The following is a 15113-nucleotide window of genomic DNA, read 5'->3' on the forward strand; positions in this document are numbered from 1 at the left end:
CCCAGTTTTTTCTTTAATAGCTGCATACGAGGGGGTTACTTGCATGTCCTCAGCGAAAACTTTGGCAATGAGTGTGAAAAGGCTCATCAAAATCAATTAATCTTATGTTTAAGTAGCATAAGTTGCAAAAAGCTGTGAAAAGAAAGTCGGTAGTTCAGAGAGCTCCATGACGTCAACACACGACTTATATAAAGTATGTTTATCCTTTATATTTGCTTTTCGCTAAGCCTGGACATATTCAAAAATGATTTTACCCATTTTAAGACTCTATGTTTATATAACTTGGCAACAGCTTGGTTTTCCACTAAACATTTTCACGAAGTTTTAAATAATAATTGAGCATAGTGTAATTTTTACAAAATATACAATTTCTCTTACATCGTATATTTGCAGACTACACATCTCTTTAGAAGTAACCAAGTTGCTAAGGATTTAGGCACAAATTGAACCGTAGTAGCAAATTTCTGAAGCCTTACTTTTTAGTAGAACTCAAATAGCCATAATTTTTTCGTGGATTATCTTTTACCCGATTTCTAGCCGCAGTTGAAGGTTTAGGGAGCTATCAATGGAACGACAACGTAATTTGATATGAGTGATCACAAGTTATGACTAATAGATGGAAATCGGGATTTATTTTCTAAGTTCGGATGCAAAAAATACTTCGAAATGTATTTTCAAAATAGGTTTTTTTAAATATATATTTTCTAAACCTCTGAAAACAAAAACTAAATACAGGTATTTTACAAAATAAAACTTAAGCTTTTTCGATCTGTTAAAATCTAATATATAATATACGTTGTGTTTTCATAACTGAAAATATGTTTAATAAATTAAGCTATGAATTGTAACAAGCAAGCAAAATAAACTAAATAACAAAATAAAAACGTAAAAACATATTGCATTTGCTTAAGGGTTGCATGGATTATTTCAAACTTATGCCTAATTCGCGAAAATAAATTTTGCGAAATTAACCAATAGTTTCCGTTTCGCGAAAGTTTCTTCTACGATTAAAATTAAAAATGCCAGTTCGTGAATCCCACTTTTAAAAAACGAAAAAAACTAAATATATATAAAAAATGTCCTCTAACTCTCAGAAATGACCACATTTATCATCCACCACTTGAGCAGGCGCTTCACAAATTCACCCTTTAGAGGAAGCAAAAATATTATAATCCTCTCAAACGTTTATTTTAGTTTTAAATAAAAATTCACCAAAACAACAGTTAAAAAAAATATTTCGTTAAAACAAGAAGCATTCAGCACAACTTTGTTTCAGGACAACAGTGGTCTTTATAAGAAATTAACTGCATGGAAAATAACTGACTCGAAATCATGTCATTCTTAATTACAAGTTTCCGCGTGACTGCATATAACAAATTTTTAAGGTAAATATTTAAGTTAAAATAAAGATCTTAGAATAAAAATATTTGTTTTCCGTTTTCTTAAAAATATATTGAAGAAAAATGAAATGTTTCCTATTCCTTTAACACACTAACACTGACCTAACATTGCACAGTCACTAGACCACATTTGACAATACTATTGCTTTCACCTTTTCCCATACCTAAAAAATTCACATGTAAGTTTTTCAGTAACAAAATTCTGCTCGACGCCATCACAATGCACTCACTGACTCGATTTGGCTGTAGTCGCCCGATTCCGTTCTATTACTGCTGTATGCGATATTTTTAGGGTTTAATTTCCTCAATTGGAATCTGCCCATTATTGCCAACACAAGCCAAAGAACAGCACCAGTCCAAGAGCTTACCTGAAACATGAAAATAATGTTTAAAAGGCAGGCCGAATGCAGAACATGAACAACGACAAACTGAAAATAAATTTCATTACCTGAGCGATACTTAGATCAGTGTAGAAGGATTTCATGTAATCTTCCAGCTGTGCACAACTATAATGAAAAATCGCGCTATCAACAAACACACAACCAGAGAATATACAATACATAACCCTTAGGGGCAATAAATTATTAACAACGTGAGGCCTAGATTTGATGATTAATTTGAAATCAATTTGAAAACAAAACGAAGCAAAAAAAAGTACCAGGCACAAGGCTCCCTTTTAATAAGCAAATCTATTTTTTATTTTAGCCTCAGTCGGTAAGATCAAAATTTTGATTTCAGTTTCAAATACAAGATTTTCACTTACACTTGCAATTTTTGCGCTTTCATGCGTTATAACTTAATTCTTGTCAGGTTATCAAAATTTTAGCCTTGATTGCTTACCATTTCAATTTTCATCCTGGTCAGTTGTCTAGTGGTTCATTAGTTTTTGGGCCAAATCTAGTCTTCGTCCTCAGAAACTTGCTTACTTACTACCATAAAATGTAATAAACAATTCTTGTAGGCCAAAATATTTTGGACCATAAACAAAAAGACAACATTGTGTTTGGGCTAGGTACATTTTTACTGTACGCTTATTTCTGTCTACTGCAACAAAATTACCAAATAAAAAACAATTATTAATTTTGACTTTATTGTGTTGTCTTTCTTGTCAACAATTTCTGCAACAGTCAGTAAAAAAAAAAAAATTAATGTATACTAGAAATCTCAAAAACTTTGATTTCGTTGAGCGTTTCGTATGATTTGGATCAATTCACGCCAGGACTCGTCCCTTTCGCACAGGGGTTGACAAATTACTGTGTACATACACACGCAAGTACAAAAAATAATCAAGGTGACGCCCTCAGTACACAAAAAGGTATTTAGTTAGTGCATCAATGTACATTGTTTTTTTACTCAAAATGTATGTCATGGTTCAAAACATATACCTAAGCTGATTAAGTGCACAATATTACTTATAAAAATTCACACTTGTTAACCTCTTTTTTTATTCATTGGGTAAACATAATTTTTTCACAGCTTCCATGTTACTTCTTCACAATAGTTATGATAAAATTTTAAATCTTGAACATTATTTTGTAATTCAAATCTTCAACACAAGAAAGGATAAATGGTTCAAGAAACAGTATATACTGTAAGATGTACACAAAGTGTTATATACTTAGTTTGTTGCCAACAACAAACATAAAAAAATAGTTAAAAAATGTGTACAGACACATACAATAATAATTTGTCAAACCCTGAGTAACTAACACAGATTTTATACGGAGATAATGTAATGCAAAAAATATATAACAACAACACATACCTGCTAATTTCCTTGTTTATCTTTTTAAGTGCATGCTCACAAAAATTGTTAAATCCAGCCGATATCAAGCAAGCTGTCACAAATAATATAAGAGTCATTCCAGATGATGTGCAAAAATGTACCCATGCACCAATCAAAGGCTTCCTAAATAAGTAAAATCATTTGTAAAGGAAACTTTATGGACATTACATCAGATACAGTTCAATAAAGTTATACCATATTTTTCAAACACCTGATTATTGGAATTCCCTGATTTTACCAACTATTTCTTTAGGCTCCTGGATTTACCCTAAGAATCTCTTTTAATTTACCCAAGATTTTCCAAACATTGGATTTTAATTTAAAGGGAATCTGAGGTTTAAAATGATGTTGGACTTTTAAAGAGTTGGTTAACAAGTCCTTTTAAATCTTTTAAAAAGCTCTTTTCGTTCTCAAGATATTTGCATTTAAAGAATTTAAGTAAAAACAAATTTTGACATTTTCTGTCATCAGTAATTTTAGACCTGTTAAAGGGTGTGAATCCAAACTTTATTAATGCATAGATATTACCAAGGTGAATTGATTAACATATTTTTTTTTTGATAAAATCGTTTGCTTGTTTCAGGCCTACTAACTTTTTGCTGACGACCCAAAAACTGGTGATCTGTACCTTGGCTTGCAGTACAATTTTCTGGGTAAGCTTGTATGCGCCCTATATATTTACTGAAAAAACATGAAAATCCTAAGCTATAGGGTCATCAGCAAAAATAATAAAAGGCCAAGACGAGCAAACTCGTTTTAGCAAAAAAATCAATGTTATTTAATTTGAATGCACATCCCTCAACAGGTATAAATTTACTGATGATAGAAAATGTCAAAATTTGCTTTCACTCTCATTGCATATTTAAACTTTTTTGAAAACTTTGTGTCTTTTGTGCTTCTGAAAATTTTTCAAACTTTTATCTAATAGTATGGGCATAATTTATGAAACAATAAGTTATAATCATGGGGCTAAAACAATTATTTTAGGGGGTAAACCATCTGAAAATTTTAAAAATTTCTTATATCTATTTTTTTTATCCTTCTACATTATATACAACTTGAATACTTGCTAAATTATACATATTAATGAATTTATTACTAAGTGCAAAAACAGGTGGTATATTTCGCATACCGGAATTTGAGAAAATACAGACCAGTTATTTGAATATGGCTTACTAATTAGATATATTTTCCTTTAATGATTTACCTGCTTTTACATTAGTATTATAATATTATCTAGGTTGACATCTATTATATATGTAAATAATGAAACCAAGGGTCATTGTGTCTGAAATAACAATTGTTAGGTGTGGTATGAGGTGTGTTGTTTCGCAATTATTATGTTTTTGTTTTTACAATTATCTATCCTAACAAACAATCAAGCTGCTGAAAACTATTTGACATTGGTAGGGCAGTATCTTCCAAATAAAATATAAATCAAAATTCATATATATTCTGCTTTTAAATTAAGTCAGAATAAACATTAGTGTATACAATAGCAGCTGTTTTAAAAATCATTATATTCTAAAATCACTGTAAATAAATGTATACAGGCTTGTTTTTTTAATGTATAAATTATTCAGTATTTTGGCAGCTGTCATTAAGAATTGAGAAAGTTAATCAAAAACTATTTTTCATGTTAACAAAACCATTATTTAATGACACTTATGAAATTTTTCTGTATATCTACAACACTAAAGTTTTTGTGTTTTCTAAACAAACTGAAAAAAAACAAAAAAAAATGAAATTCTTTATTAAAGCACTGTACATTATGACCTGGTTTAAGTTTAAATCAATCACTTTAAAATTTTAATGAAGAAAATCAGGAAATATATACATGTCACAAAAGATGTTGACATAATAAAGCAAAAGCTTGTTCAGCCCTTGGCTACGAGTCAAGTAATAGAGTGAACCTATTTTTTAATTAACAATTTTGGATATATCAATGCTAAAATAGTGATTTTAAGGCACCAAGTTTTTAACTATGTATACTCTAAACCAGAATTTTTTTTGAATATATTGCTTAAGTCTTTATGTATCAATAAAACTTGAAAACTTCAATTTGCTTTCTTGATGGTTTAAAAACACCAAAAGGGTTATAAAAGGTCTATTACTTCGTACACATCTTCATAACCAGAATATTTAGAAGCTATAGGTAAATTTACAAATTCAAGAAAAATACTAAATATTTGCCTTGAGGTATCTATAGGTTCAATTCTGGGTGAATGTGAAAACCAATATGTAAGATTTTCTTGTTATACTTTGCTTTAATACCAGCATTGAATATGTCTGGTATTTAATCCAGAGAACTATATACCTTTTTTCGCAGAAACATTAGGCTTTGTCCAATTTACCTAGCGAGATTGGAATTTTTTGAATAACAATTTACACACTAGCAGTTATATAGGAAGGAATTATAGGAATTTCGACTTTGGCAGTTTTTATTTCACGCATCCTGCGTTAATGTCTTTTTTGCATTTGTAAAATTTAACTGTAGCATAATCGCAATTGCAATTTATGCTTGTGTTTAAAATAGTTGGGTCTTTATTCATTATTTATAATAAAAAGGTAAAGGGTCTCTTTAAGAGACAAGAGGGGACTTGAACGTCCTCCACCATACCTTAGTTTAAAGGGATAATTGTGGAAGTCCCATGAAATGCCACATAGTGATGGTGTCACTTTAAAAAAACACCCAGTTCGATCTGTGAACGGTTGGCGCTAAAAAGGACATCCAGCAGTAAAACAATGCCAAAACTCTTTATTAATGGCTGTAAGAACAGTTGATCAGACAAACTGCGTAAACAGGGCTGGAACTCTAAGGAGTGAAGGTGTCGCGTACGGTAGGACAGATGTCAGGTGTAAGCATCGTCAGACCGTTACCAGCTATCACATCACAAGGTAGATAACACTAGGTTGAGGATGGCTAGTGTAAATGTTGGTACTTGGAGAGGTAGAGCAGGAGAAGTAGATGAAATGTTAGAACGTAGATCTATTGATATGTGTTGTGTTCAGGAAGTCAGGTGGAGAGGAGCTTCAGTAAGATTTGTGGAAGATAGGAGGGCAAGGTACAAGCTTTTTTGGATTGGTAATAGTGATGGATATGGAGGAGTTGGCATCCAGTTTGTATGCAAGCGTTGCAAAGGTGAGATTATAGAGAATTTCCAGCTTAAATGATGTACAACAGTGGCTCGTTAGAGATAGTTGAAAACTTCTGTTACTTAGGTGATATGTTGGGCAGTGAAAGGGGTGTTTGAAGAAGTGTTACTTGCAGGATAGGTTCTGCTTGGAAAAAGTTCAGAAAGTTACTTCCTTTGTTGACTAGCAGAGACTTGTCAATTTAGTTAAAAGGCAGGTTGTATGAGGCCTGTGTAAGAAGTGTTATGTTGTACGGTAGTGAGACATGGGCAGTGAAGCAGGAAGGTCTTAACCGATTAGAAAGGAATGATATGAGAATGGTTAGGTGGATGTGTAACGCCAGTCTGAGAGACAGAAAGAGTTCAGATGAGCTAAGAAGCAGGCTAAGTATCCGTAGAATTAAAGATGTTATCCAGATAAGAAGATTGAATTGGCTGGGGCACTTGGAAAGAATGGGGGGGGGGGATAATTGGGTAAGAAAGTGTAGAGAATTGATAGTTCCTGGGGCAAAGCCCAGAGGCAGACCAAGAAAGACTTGGCAGGAGGTTATAAGGACAGACTTGATACGGAGGAAGTTGAGTTTAGATCTAACACATTTTAGATCAGATTGGAAGAGAGTCATTAATATACCCCGTCCAACCCATGCTAGCATGGAAAACGGACGTTAAGCCGAAAATGATGATGATGAATGATGAAAAATCATTGCAACTTCAGACCTCGCAATTCAGCAAAATATACCTTGGTAAAAAATTCCAACGCAAATCAATATTGCCTCGACAGCTTTCAGTAAAAAAATAGTTTTTTTACTTAGTCATTTTCTAGCATTTATAATGCAAGTCAAACAAAATTTAAATGCCATAAACTTCTGACAGTGCAAATAATAAACAAAAATATGTTTGGGTCCTCAAAAGATTCTTAGCCAAAAAACCATGCAATGGAAGAGCGATGCAGGTCTATTAATAAGGGGAGAGCAATTGCTCTTCCTCACGCAACGGCTTGCCCAATTCTCAGAAATGAGAAACTGGCTGAGCCATTAATTGCTCCCCCAATTCCAAAAAAAAAAGTTTTTCTGGCTGAGCAAATCAATTCATCTTACATGGATATCAATGTTCTTTTTTATTATTTTTCTTTTATTTATTCTTATTTACAGTAAAAAGGAACCAAAATATATATAAAGAAAGATAAATAAAATAAATAAATAAAAAAGACTTTGTGATAAAATGTGCATTCTTATTCTATTTATTCAGATTGCTTGCAGTTTAAATTATTGTAACCTTGGGGGAGCGATTTATTGCTCTGGTGTTATTTTCTTATTGATAGGCCTGCAATGGACAGTGAAGACTATGTTGGACGTCACAAATATTTGGTGTTAAAGTCACCCAACTGACCTTAATCACAATTTTTGAAATTCAGAGGCGGAAAAAATAGAGTGACAAAAAAGTATATGCTTGTTTTCTCCTCACAAGTATGATAATAACGGTAGGTAATGGACCTACCATTAATATCATACATCAGGAAAGCTCTAATTAAACGAGGTGCACAAGTTCAGTGTCCAATGGCACATATTATGGCTAAGAGTGTGCCGATAAGCCGCAAACGCCCGCATATATACGGGGGAGTTCGGGCGACTTTTCGAATAAAATTGGTGGTTGTCCCCCGAAACCGCCCGCACTTTCCCAAGCTCGCCCGGAACATTCCCGAAATGCAATTCCTTGTAACAAACCATGCAGATGATAGTTGGAAAGAAGCCGCTAGAAGATAAAGGAGTTAATAAAGTTTATATATAAGTTATTTATAAAGTAAACTTTATCAAAAACCATCAAAAACAGTTTTTTTAAGAACTTCGCTACCACATAGTAAGTTTATTTTAATTTTTATAGTTTTTATGAATCATATTAGTGTCTGTTTTTTTTGTTTTTCGGGCATTGTTCGGGCCTATGCGGGTTTTTTCTAGCGAATACTTGAATTTTTTTCAAAACGCTGAACTCGCCCTAAAACGCCTGCACTTTTTACGGCGTATGCTGCTTATCGGCACTCTCGTTTATGGCTGATTAGTTATTCTTAGGGCTCCATTCTAACACTTTGTATTAATGATGCACTCTATATCCCTGATTTACTATAGAGGAGTTGTGAATGTTTACAAAGTTTCTGAAGGGCAAGCAAAGCTTTTCCGTTTGAGACCAAACTTTACCAATTTGAGCATCAGTCTTTTTTTTATTTATTTAAATCATTGTGATCTGTTGTTTATATTTTTTGTATGTTCATATGCGTGTGAATGTCTAATGTTGTTGAAACAAAATCAAAACATTACAGCATGCCACAACTCATCTAGCAGCTATATCCTAGCTTAGCTAGCTAAGTGAAAGTTATATATCTAGCTAGCCTACCTTTACCTACCTGATGTTTTTCTTAATTTCAGATCTTCCAGTCTTTCCCATAGGCAAGACCATGAACTTCATGTAATTGCTTTTTATCAGTAAAAACAATGTACCAATAAATAAAACAGCAGCTAAAAGCAAAGACACAGATCCAGTGAATATGCAAAAGTTACATGTCATGTTGGAGCCCGAATCCAGATCCATCGACATTTCTGACACCTCTTTTCCCTGACTAACGTAAGAGTACAACAGGCAATTGCCATTATGTTTAGACTTGTTGATGCCAATAGGAATTGAGACTAAAAATCCAACTACAAAATTTGCAACAAGTAAAACTGCTTGCACAAACAGTAATATCATGTCTTTGGGTTTTTTATTCTACTTTTCTCTTAGTCTGTGTCTTTAATATACTTGTAATATTCTTGGCTTGACAAGGTAGTACTATTGACAAGAATAATCTCAAACATATCTTTTTATCATCGCCACTACCCCGATCACACCATCATATCATAACATTGTATTAAAAATGACATGCGTATCCTGCGTGATGGACTTTGTACGGCTGCATCATCGTCTGATACCAACATCGAGTATTAACCGCGGGAGAATAACCCATTTCTGCGTTTAAAAAAAAATTGAAAGAAATGCGCAAGGGGGAGAGGGGAGCGACCAAACAAGACCCGACCTATTATTTTAACTCTCTTTCTTTTTGCTTAAAACGGAGCTTCGTGATAAGGCAGACCGTGCCTTCTTTTTACTCCAGCAGCCATTTTTGCGTATATTTAAAGAAATTCTAACCTGCGACATTTAAAAAACGGTGAAATATATATGTCTACATCTATCTCGCTTACATTGTTGATTGCGTTAAGTTCCAACAACCCTGTGTAGAACTTCTGTGTTTCCTTGCTCATTCTGCCATTTGTTAAAAAGATCAAGAGGTGAATGTGCCCACTTATTTGCTCAGTATTTTCTCGTTGTACATGTGTTTCCTTACTCATCCTGCCATTTGTTGAAAAGATCAAGGGGTGTATGTGCCCAGTTCTTTACTCAGTAGTTTCCCGTTGTACATTCTGCTTCTTACTTTTTTCCATGGATTTAAAGTTATTGGTTTCCGTAGCTTCAAAGGATAGAATACCCTAGCGTTGACGAATGCTCGTTGCATACGTTTTCAACCAATAGTTTCACATCTGCTCTACACTGCTCATTTCATCGATATTGCTGTCGTTCAGTTGAAGTTGTCTACGTACGCCTTTGCAGATTGTTGAAAGTTGAGCAGCCATGATATCGCGGATCTCATTGTGCCTTTACGAGATCTAACCATCCACTTTGCATGTGAGTGTGTGATTGACATTGAAAAACACTATCATAGCCACAGTCAGTTAGGATCCATCCATATCGGAGACAGATACCATCGTACAATACCCTCTTTGTCAGGTTGAAACTCTCGCTTTAGAAGGAAGTGATGATAAACCAGATCGACGTATCATACTGCGAGATATCATATGTCTTGATCTCCGCTGGACTCGTGTTGTTGCAGTGTTTTTGTGACTTGTAGATGCTCTATGACTTCTTCTTTTGATCTCCCGTTTTGGGGTTTTACATCAAATGACAGGTTTTTTGACGACTGTTAGAAATCACGCTGAACTGCGTAATCAGTAGTGCGTCATGTGAGTTTAGTAACATTATTTATCCATAAACATTTTCAAAATAAACGTTTGTTCGTATAAAACTGTTGTTTAGTCTTTCTGTCCTGGTCCCTTGGGGTTTTGCGTTCTTGGGATAACCTCACTTAATAACTACGAATTTCTTGTATTGGAAGGCCAGCTACAGTCACAGATCTGTTTTAAACTTTCCAACAACGACGTTTCGAATTGAAATCTTGAAATTTTTGACAAGTTGATAATACCTATTTCACCGAGTTTCACAGGTAAAGAAAGTGGTAAAAGTTTTTAAAAAATGCAAGTCGGCTGCTTGAGGAAACTGCTTAGCAATCTCTAATGGACGGATTCACCCATTCGTCAAGTTTTTGTATGCAAATGTCCCATCAACCGCATCTAAATGTTTCCATTGTTCTGAGCTAACCTTTATCTTTGTTTCTTTAAACATATCTCTGGCCAGCTGGAGCTCATCGGGTTTCGGTATCAACTACGACATTGTGAGCTTCAGGTAGCAATCATTTCTAGGCGCTATGGTTTCTAACACTTTAAAAGTCTCTTCAATTTTCCAGGAGCACTGCAATCGTCATCATAGCCACCGTTTTTAATAACATCTGTTGATATGTTTTCAAGAAGGGGGCTAAGCCAAGCGTGTATGCAGATAATGCAGCTGGCTCACTTTGAGGTGCACCTTCCTTAGACGCTATTTCAATTCCACTGCCTGTTACTGACAGACGTACTTCTTGTTGGCAGTAGTTGATTGCATAGGTAGCGATCACTAGGCAGAAAAAATTTAAGTTGTGTATCATGACCCTTCCATTAATTCTAAAAACGCATTATCAGAATTACCTAAAAGAATTGCGTTATAGTTTTCTTCCTCGTAGACTTGTCTGGATGCATGTACTAGCGTCAACAACCTGATTGTTGAGCTGTGTATAGTTGCAAGGAGCTAGTAACAACCATTTTGTCCTTTAAAAATGCGCATAACTACTATCTAAAAAGTTCTACGAACGATTTCATCATTTCCAATGGGTCTACGTCCAGGATTCTTATTAAGGGGAATAAGGCGGCAAGAAAAAATAATGGTTAATTTTTCAACGGAATCAAAGATAAAGAATATCGTAATACTTTTCTTTGTTCGGTGGACGTTTTAGTGAAGAATTTCGATGTTCTCATCATTCTTGGGAGAAAGACCTTTGATTCAGCATTTGAAAAGATTCTCAGGGGCTTGAATGACTTTTCCTGTTATCATGAGGTCGTTGAAGCTTTTTAGCAGTTCGAGAAAAGAGTTGTTATGTACCTGTGGCAGATTTGATTGAATAAATCTCACCTCTTTGGTTATTTTGGAAGGTAGAGATACTTTCGCGGGCAACACATCTTCAATATTATTTAGACATATATATATATTGTGTGTTCCCTGTAATATATATATATATTTGCGTCGTTTATTTTTGCGTAATTCTCAGTCGTTATCACTCACATATTAATTTTGTACAATACATGTAGTAAAATGCTTAGTAAAATTTCTATTGCTGTCTATTGTTAAATGGCATAAGATAAAATTTTATATATTTATCCTGATAATGTGTGACACTCCTTTCGCCTTTTTTAGAAATACAAAGATTAGTAAAGAAACAATGCCAAGATTTCCTTACTTGACAAATGTAACACACACCCAAAATAACAACTAAAAAACTGTGTGATAACCTCTATCTTTTTTACAATATACAATGAACAGGATAAATTACAATAATTTTGGTAAGTACAAAATGTGAACTATGAAAAATAATGTAGAAAAGATACTCTGTAATATGATTTTACAAAACAAAAATCAGCAACGAAAATGAGGAAGGCAAAAAATGAATGTCTGACAAAAAAGCAAAGTTTAATTTTAAAAGCACGACATTACAACTTTTCCATTACATTTAGATTTTTCGTTTACTAATAGAAGGGTTGAAAAAGACTGTTTGAAAAAGGCATTATAGCTTTGAAAAAAAAAATCATTTCTTCAAAGCTCACAACAAATTCTTTTTTAGATAAATAGCAACACAACGCAAAAAAGAACATAATTCTTCATAACAGTTAAAAACATAGAAGAGTGTGTTATGAACACTGCGTCGTGGTCATAACCATATTTCCCATTTTTTTAGTAACAGTCTTACATCTTCTTCCACCTACAAAATTTAAAAAAAAAATTATGTCAATTGTAAGTATAAAATTGAATCTGCAAATTACAATAGATAAGTTAACGTCAAACTGCATATATATATATATCACTTTCAGTGTACTTAATGTAGGAAATGAATTCAGAAAATAATATTGCAGAGGAAAATACAGTGGATTGTTTGTGAATTTGCCTAACGTCACGTCATCATAAGCATCAATTCACCTTGTGTTCACAAACTCGCATCTTTTAAACAATTTTCATTCAATTTAGACATAAATAATGAATTATTATAACCTTATAATTCTGAAAACGATAAAAATGTACTTATTTGAAATCCTTAATTCCACAAATTTTTCTTCTTCAAACAATTTCTTCCTTTCAGTTAGCTTTAAAAAAAATATAACATCATCTATACAAACCTGAATTACTTTCTTCTCTGTGAAATGATGCATCTCCAAAACCACCAAAGAGGTCACTACCAAAATTCATATGATTATCTCTATGGTGTTGATTATGTTGTTTATGATGAGAAAAGAAATGATCATCGTCATCATCATGTCCAAAATGTCTATTATTGTTAAAACCAAAGTGTGAACCAAAAAAGCTATCTCCTTCATCCTCATCATCATCAAATAGGCTGCCAAAGCCTCCAAAAAATCCTCCACTTTTCTTTTTCTCCCTTCTGCCGTGACTGGAAAAATCAAAGTCAAAATCTTTAAAAAAGTCATTAAAGTTGAAATGAAATGAAGAACCATCAAAGCCAGCCTTGTCTTTTAACCCATCTGGACCATGTTGATCATATATTCTTCTTTTCTTTTCATCAGACAAAACTTCATATGCTAAAGGGTAATAAAAATAAAATAATAGATGGGTTAAATTTGACTGAGAAATTAATCATCACCATTTTAAGGAGACCTGACAACAACACTTTGTGAATGTAAATTATTGTAAATGTAATAAACTTCTGGAAATTAATTTCTGGATGGTAAAATTGTATGGTAATACTGTACAGCTGTACATTTACCTAAACTAATTTTCTTTGTGCACATGTCATGAAGTTATTTTTTGTGTGTTTATACATTGATTTTTGCTCATATATACAATTAATTGTTATGGCAAGCTAATTTTTAATAAGTTTTAAACTTTTATTTGGGTAAAAGCCAATACCGTGAATTACCTTCAGCTATATCTCTGAACACTTTCTCAGCATCTGGAGATTTGTTTTTATCAGGATGGTATTTTACAGCTAATTTTCTAAAAGCTTTCTTTATTTCACGTTCGGTTGCAGTTTTTTCAACACCAAGTATCTTATAGTAATCTTTTGAAGCAGAAACTGCTATTCCCTTTAGTATGGTACATGCTATCGTTAGATAGAAGTAATCAATCTTTAGCTTCATTTTGTGTATTGTATGTATCAGTAGTAAGTTATATGTTGTGTTGTTTAGCTAGTACAGATTGTTGTATTGGTAGCTATTTCTAAACATAAGATTAAAAAAAGATTTTACAACAAAACTTTTAGTTTATATAAAACATTCATGTCATTATTCAGGCAAGCGATAATAAAATCCTGGCAACAACTGGCGAAAATCCATAATCTAGCTAGCTGTAGCCAGCCTTTATCAACAGCACACAGTATTACACGATGGTAAAGTAATAAATGTTCTAACAATCACTTTCGTTAAAATACTTTCTAAAAAAAATTCTTTTCAAAATATACTTCCTTTCTTGCAAGGCAATGCCACATAAACATACCTAGCAACTTTCATAATCAAAAATATTTTCAGAGATTAGCGCAGAAAGTTTTATTATTGATTGCCTCGGCTTCCCAAGTATTATTTCGCTTTAAAATCAAAATAAAATTGAAACGTATCGAGTCTATCTAATTTGAATACACTAAACGAATATTGATTGGTAGAAAATTATGCAACACAAGGTGTAAACATTTCTCTCGCGCGGGCAGGCAGCTCACAATCAGACTAACTTTTCTCGCGAAGTTCATGAGAAATGGATAACTTTTTAGCAATCTTCTTCTATCTCTTAATACTACTAATTAATACTACTAATAAACTTATATTATTCTAATTAATAAACTTAATCCAGCTATAGGAATATGTCATTTCTTATCCCTGACCCCAGGGTCTCTTGACCCCGGGGCCATTACTAAATAGCAGAGAGCGCAGTTGTTTTCATAGTTGAGAATTTTTTTACACGAGCTTCTTTTTTGTAACTTTTTAAATATCATTTTAATTGACACTACCAATTATTCGATTCTCAAATGTCGTATGTATCCTCGTCGCAGAACCATCGTTCGCCGGGCCTCTGGCTAAAGTCTTCATCACAGCTTTTGCTATTCGTCAAGTTCATTCACCCTAAAAGACAAAGTAATGGATCTCCAAAACCACCAGACTATATGGAATATATCTTTGTCAAGCCCTTAACTCGATAATGATGTTCGCTAGAGATATCACAGCCTCATCCCTTGGGGTTCTTGATCCCTTTTGACATTTAAGCCGGGGACGAGGATTTACAACCTTAATCCCAGAACCTGTTGTCTCTTTATGTCTATCGGTAGTCTATCAATAAACGCAGCGC

At 33.4% G+C, this 15113-nt stretch overlaps 2 protein-coding genes across 2 annotated transcripts; both read right to left on the bottom strand.

The window, feature by feature from the left end:
* Window positions 1–669: 669 nt before the first annotated feature.
* LOC130655819 (transmembrane protein 179B-like) lies at window positions 670–9256 on the bottom strand. Its single transcript, XM_057458623.1, has 4 exons — window positions 8719–9256; window positions 3166–3309; window positions 1849–1906; window positions 670–1768 (listed from the first exon to the last, which is right to left on the bottom strand). The coding sequence occupies exons 1-4, from the start codon at window positions 9057–9059 to the stop codon at window positions 1616–1618; spliced, it is 696 nt and encodes a 231-aa protein (XP_057314606.1). The 5' UTR covers window positions 9060–9256; the 3' UTR covers window positions 670–1615.
* Window positions 9257–12050: 2794 nt separating this feature from the next.
* LOC130655818 (dnaJ homolog subfamily B member 9-like) lies at window positions 12051–14032 on the bottom strand. Its single transcript, XM_057458622.1, has 3 exons — window positions 13699–14032; window positions 12941–13360; window positions 12051–12528 (listed from the first exon to the last, which is right to left on the bottom strand). The coding sequence occupies exons 1-3, from the start codon at window positions 13916–13918 to the stop codon at window positions 12458–12460; spliced, it is 711 nt and encodes a 236-aa protein (XP_057314605.1). The 5' UTR covers window positions 13919–14032; the 3' UTR covers window positions 12051–12457.
* Between the last annotated feature and the right edge of the window lie 1081 nt (window positions 14033–15113).

This window comes from Hydractinia symbiolongicarpus, chromosome 8 (assembly GCF_029227915.1).
Source record: "Hydractinia symbiolongicarpus strain clone_291-10 chromosome 8, HSymV2.1, whole genome shotgun sequence".
Taxonomy (NCBI): Eukaryota; Metazoa; Cnidaria; class Hydrozoa; order Anthoathecata; family Hydractiniidae; genus Hydractinia; species Hydractinia symbiolongicarpus.

Bases quoted from the DNA above. Each gene is read 5' to 3' on its own strand.
- LOC130655819 (XM_057458623.1), bottom strand. From the start codon at position 9,059: ATGATATTACTGTTTGTGCAAGCAGTTTTACTTGTTGCAAATTTTGTA. The intron at 1,907-3,165 runs GTATGTGTTGTT...TTTTCATTATAG, and splicing joins ATAAACAAGGAAATTAGCAG to TTGTGCACAGCTGGAAGATT. The intron at 1,769-1,848 runs GTAATGAAATTT...TTCATGTTTCAG, and splicing joins CTGATCTAAGTATCGCTCAG to GTAAGCTCTTGGACTGGTGC.
- LOC130655818 (XM_057458622.1), bottom strand. From the start codon at position 13,918: ATGAAGCTAAAGATTGATTACTTCTATCTAACGATAGCATGTACCATA. The intron at 13,361-13,698 runs GTAATTCACGGT...ATTACCCTTTAG, and splicing joins GTTCAGAGATATAGCTGAAG to CATATGAAGTTTTGTCTGAT. The intron at 12,529-12,940 runs GTTTGTATAGAT...TAAATTTTGTAG, and splicing joins CAGAGAAGAAAGTAATTCAG to GTGGAAGAAGATGTAAGACT.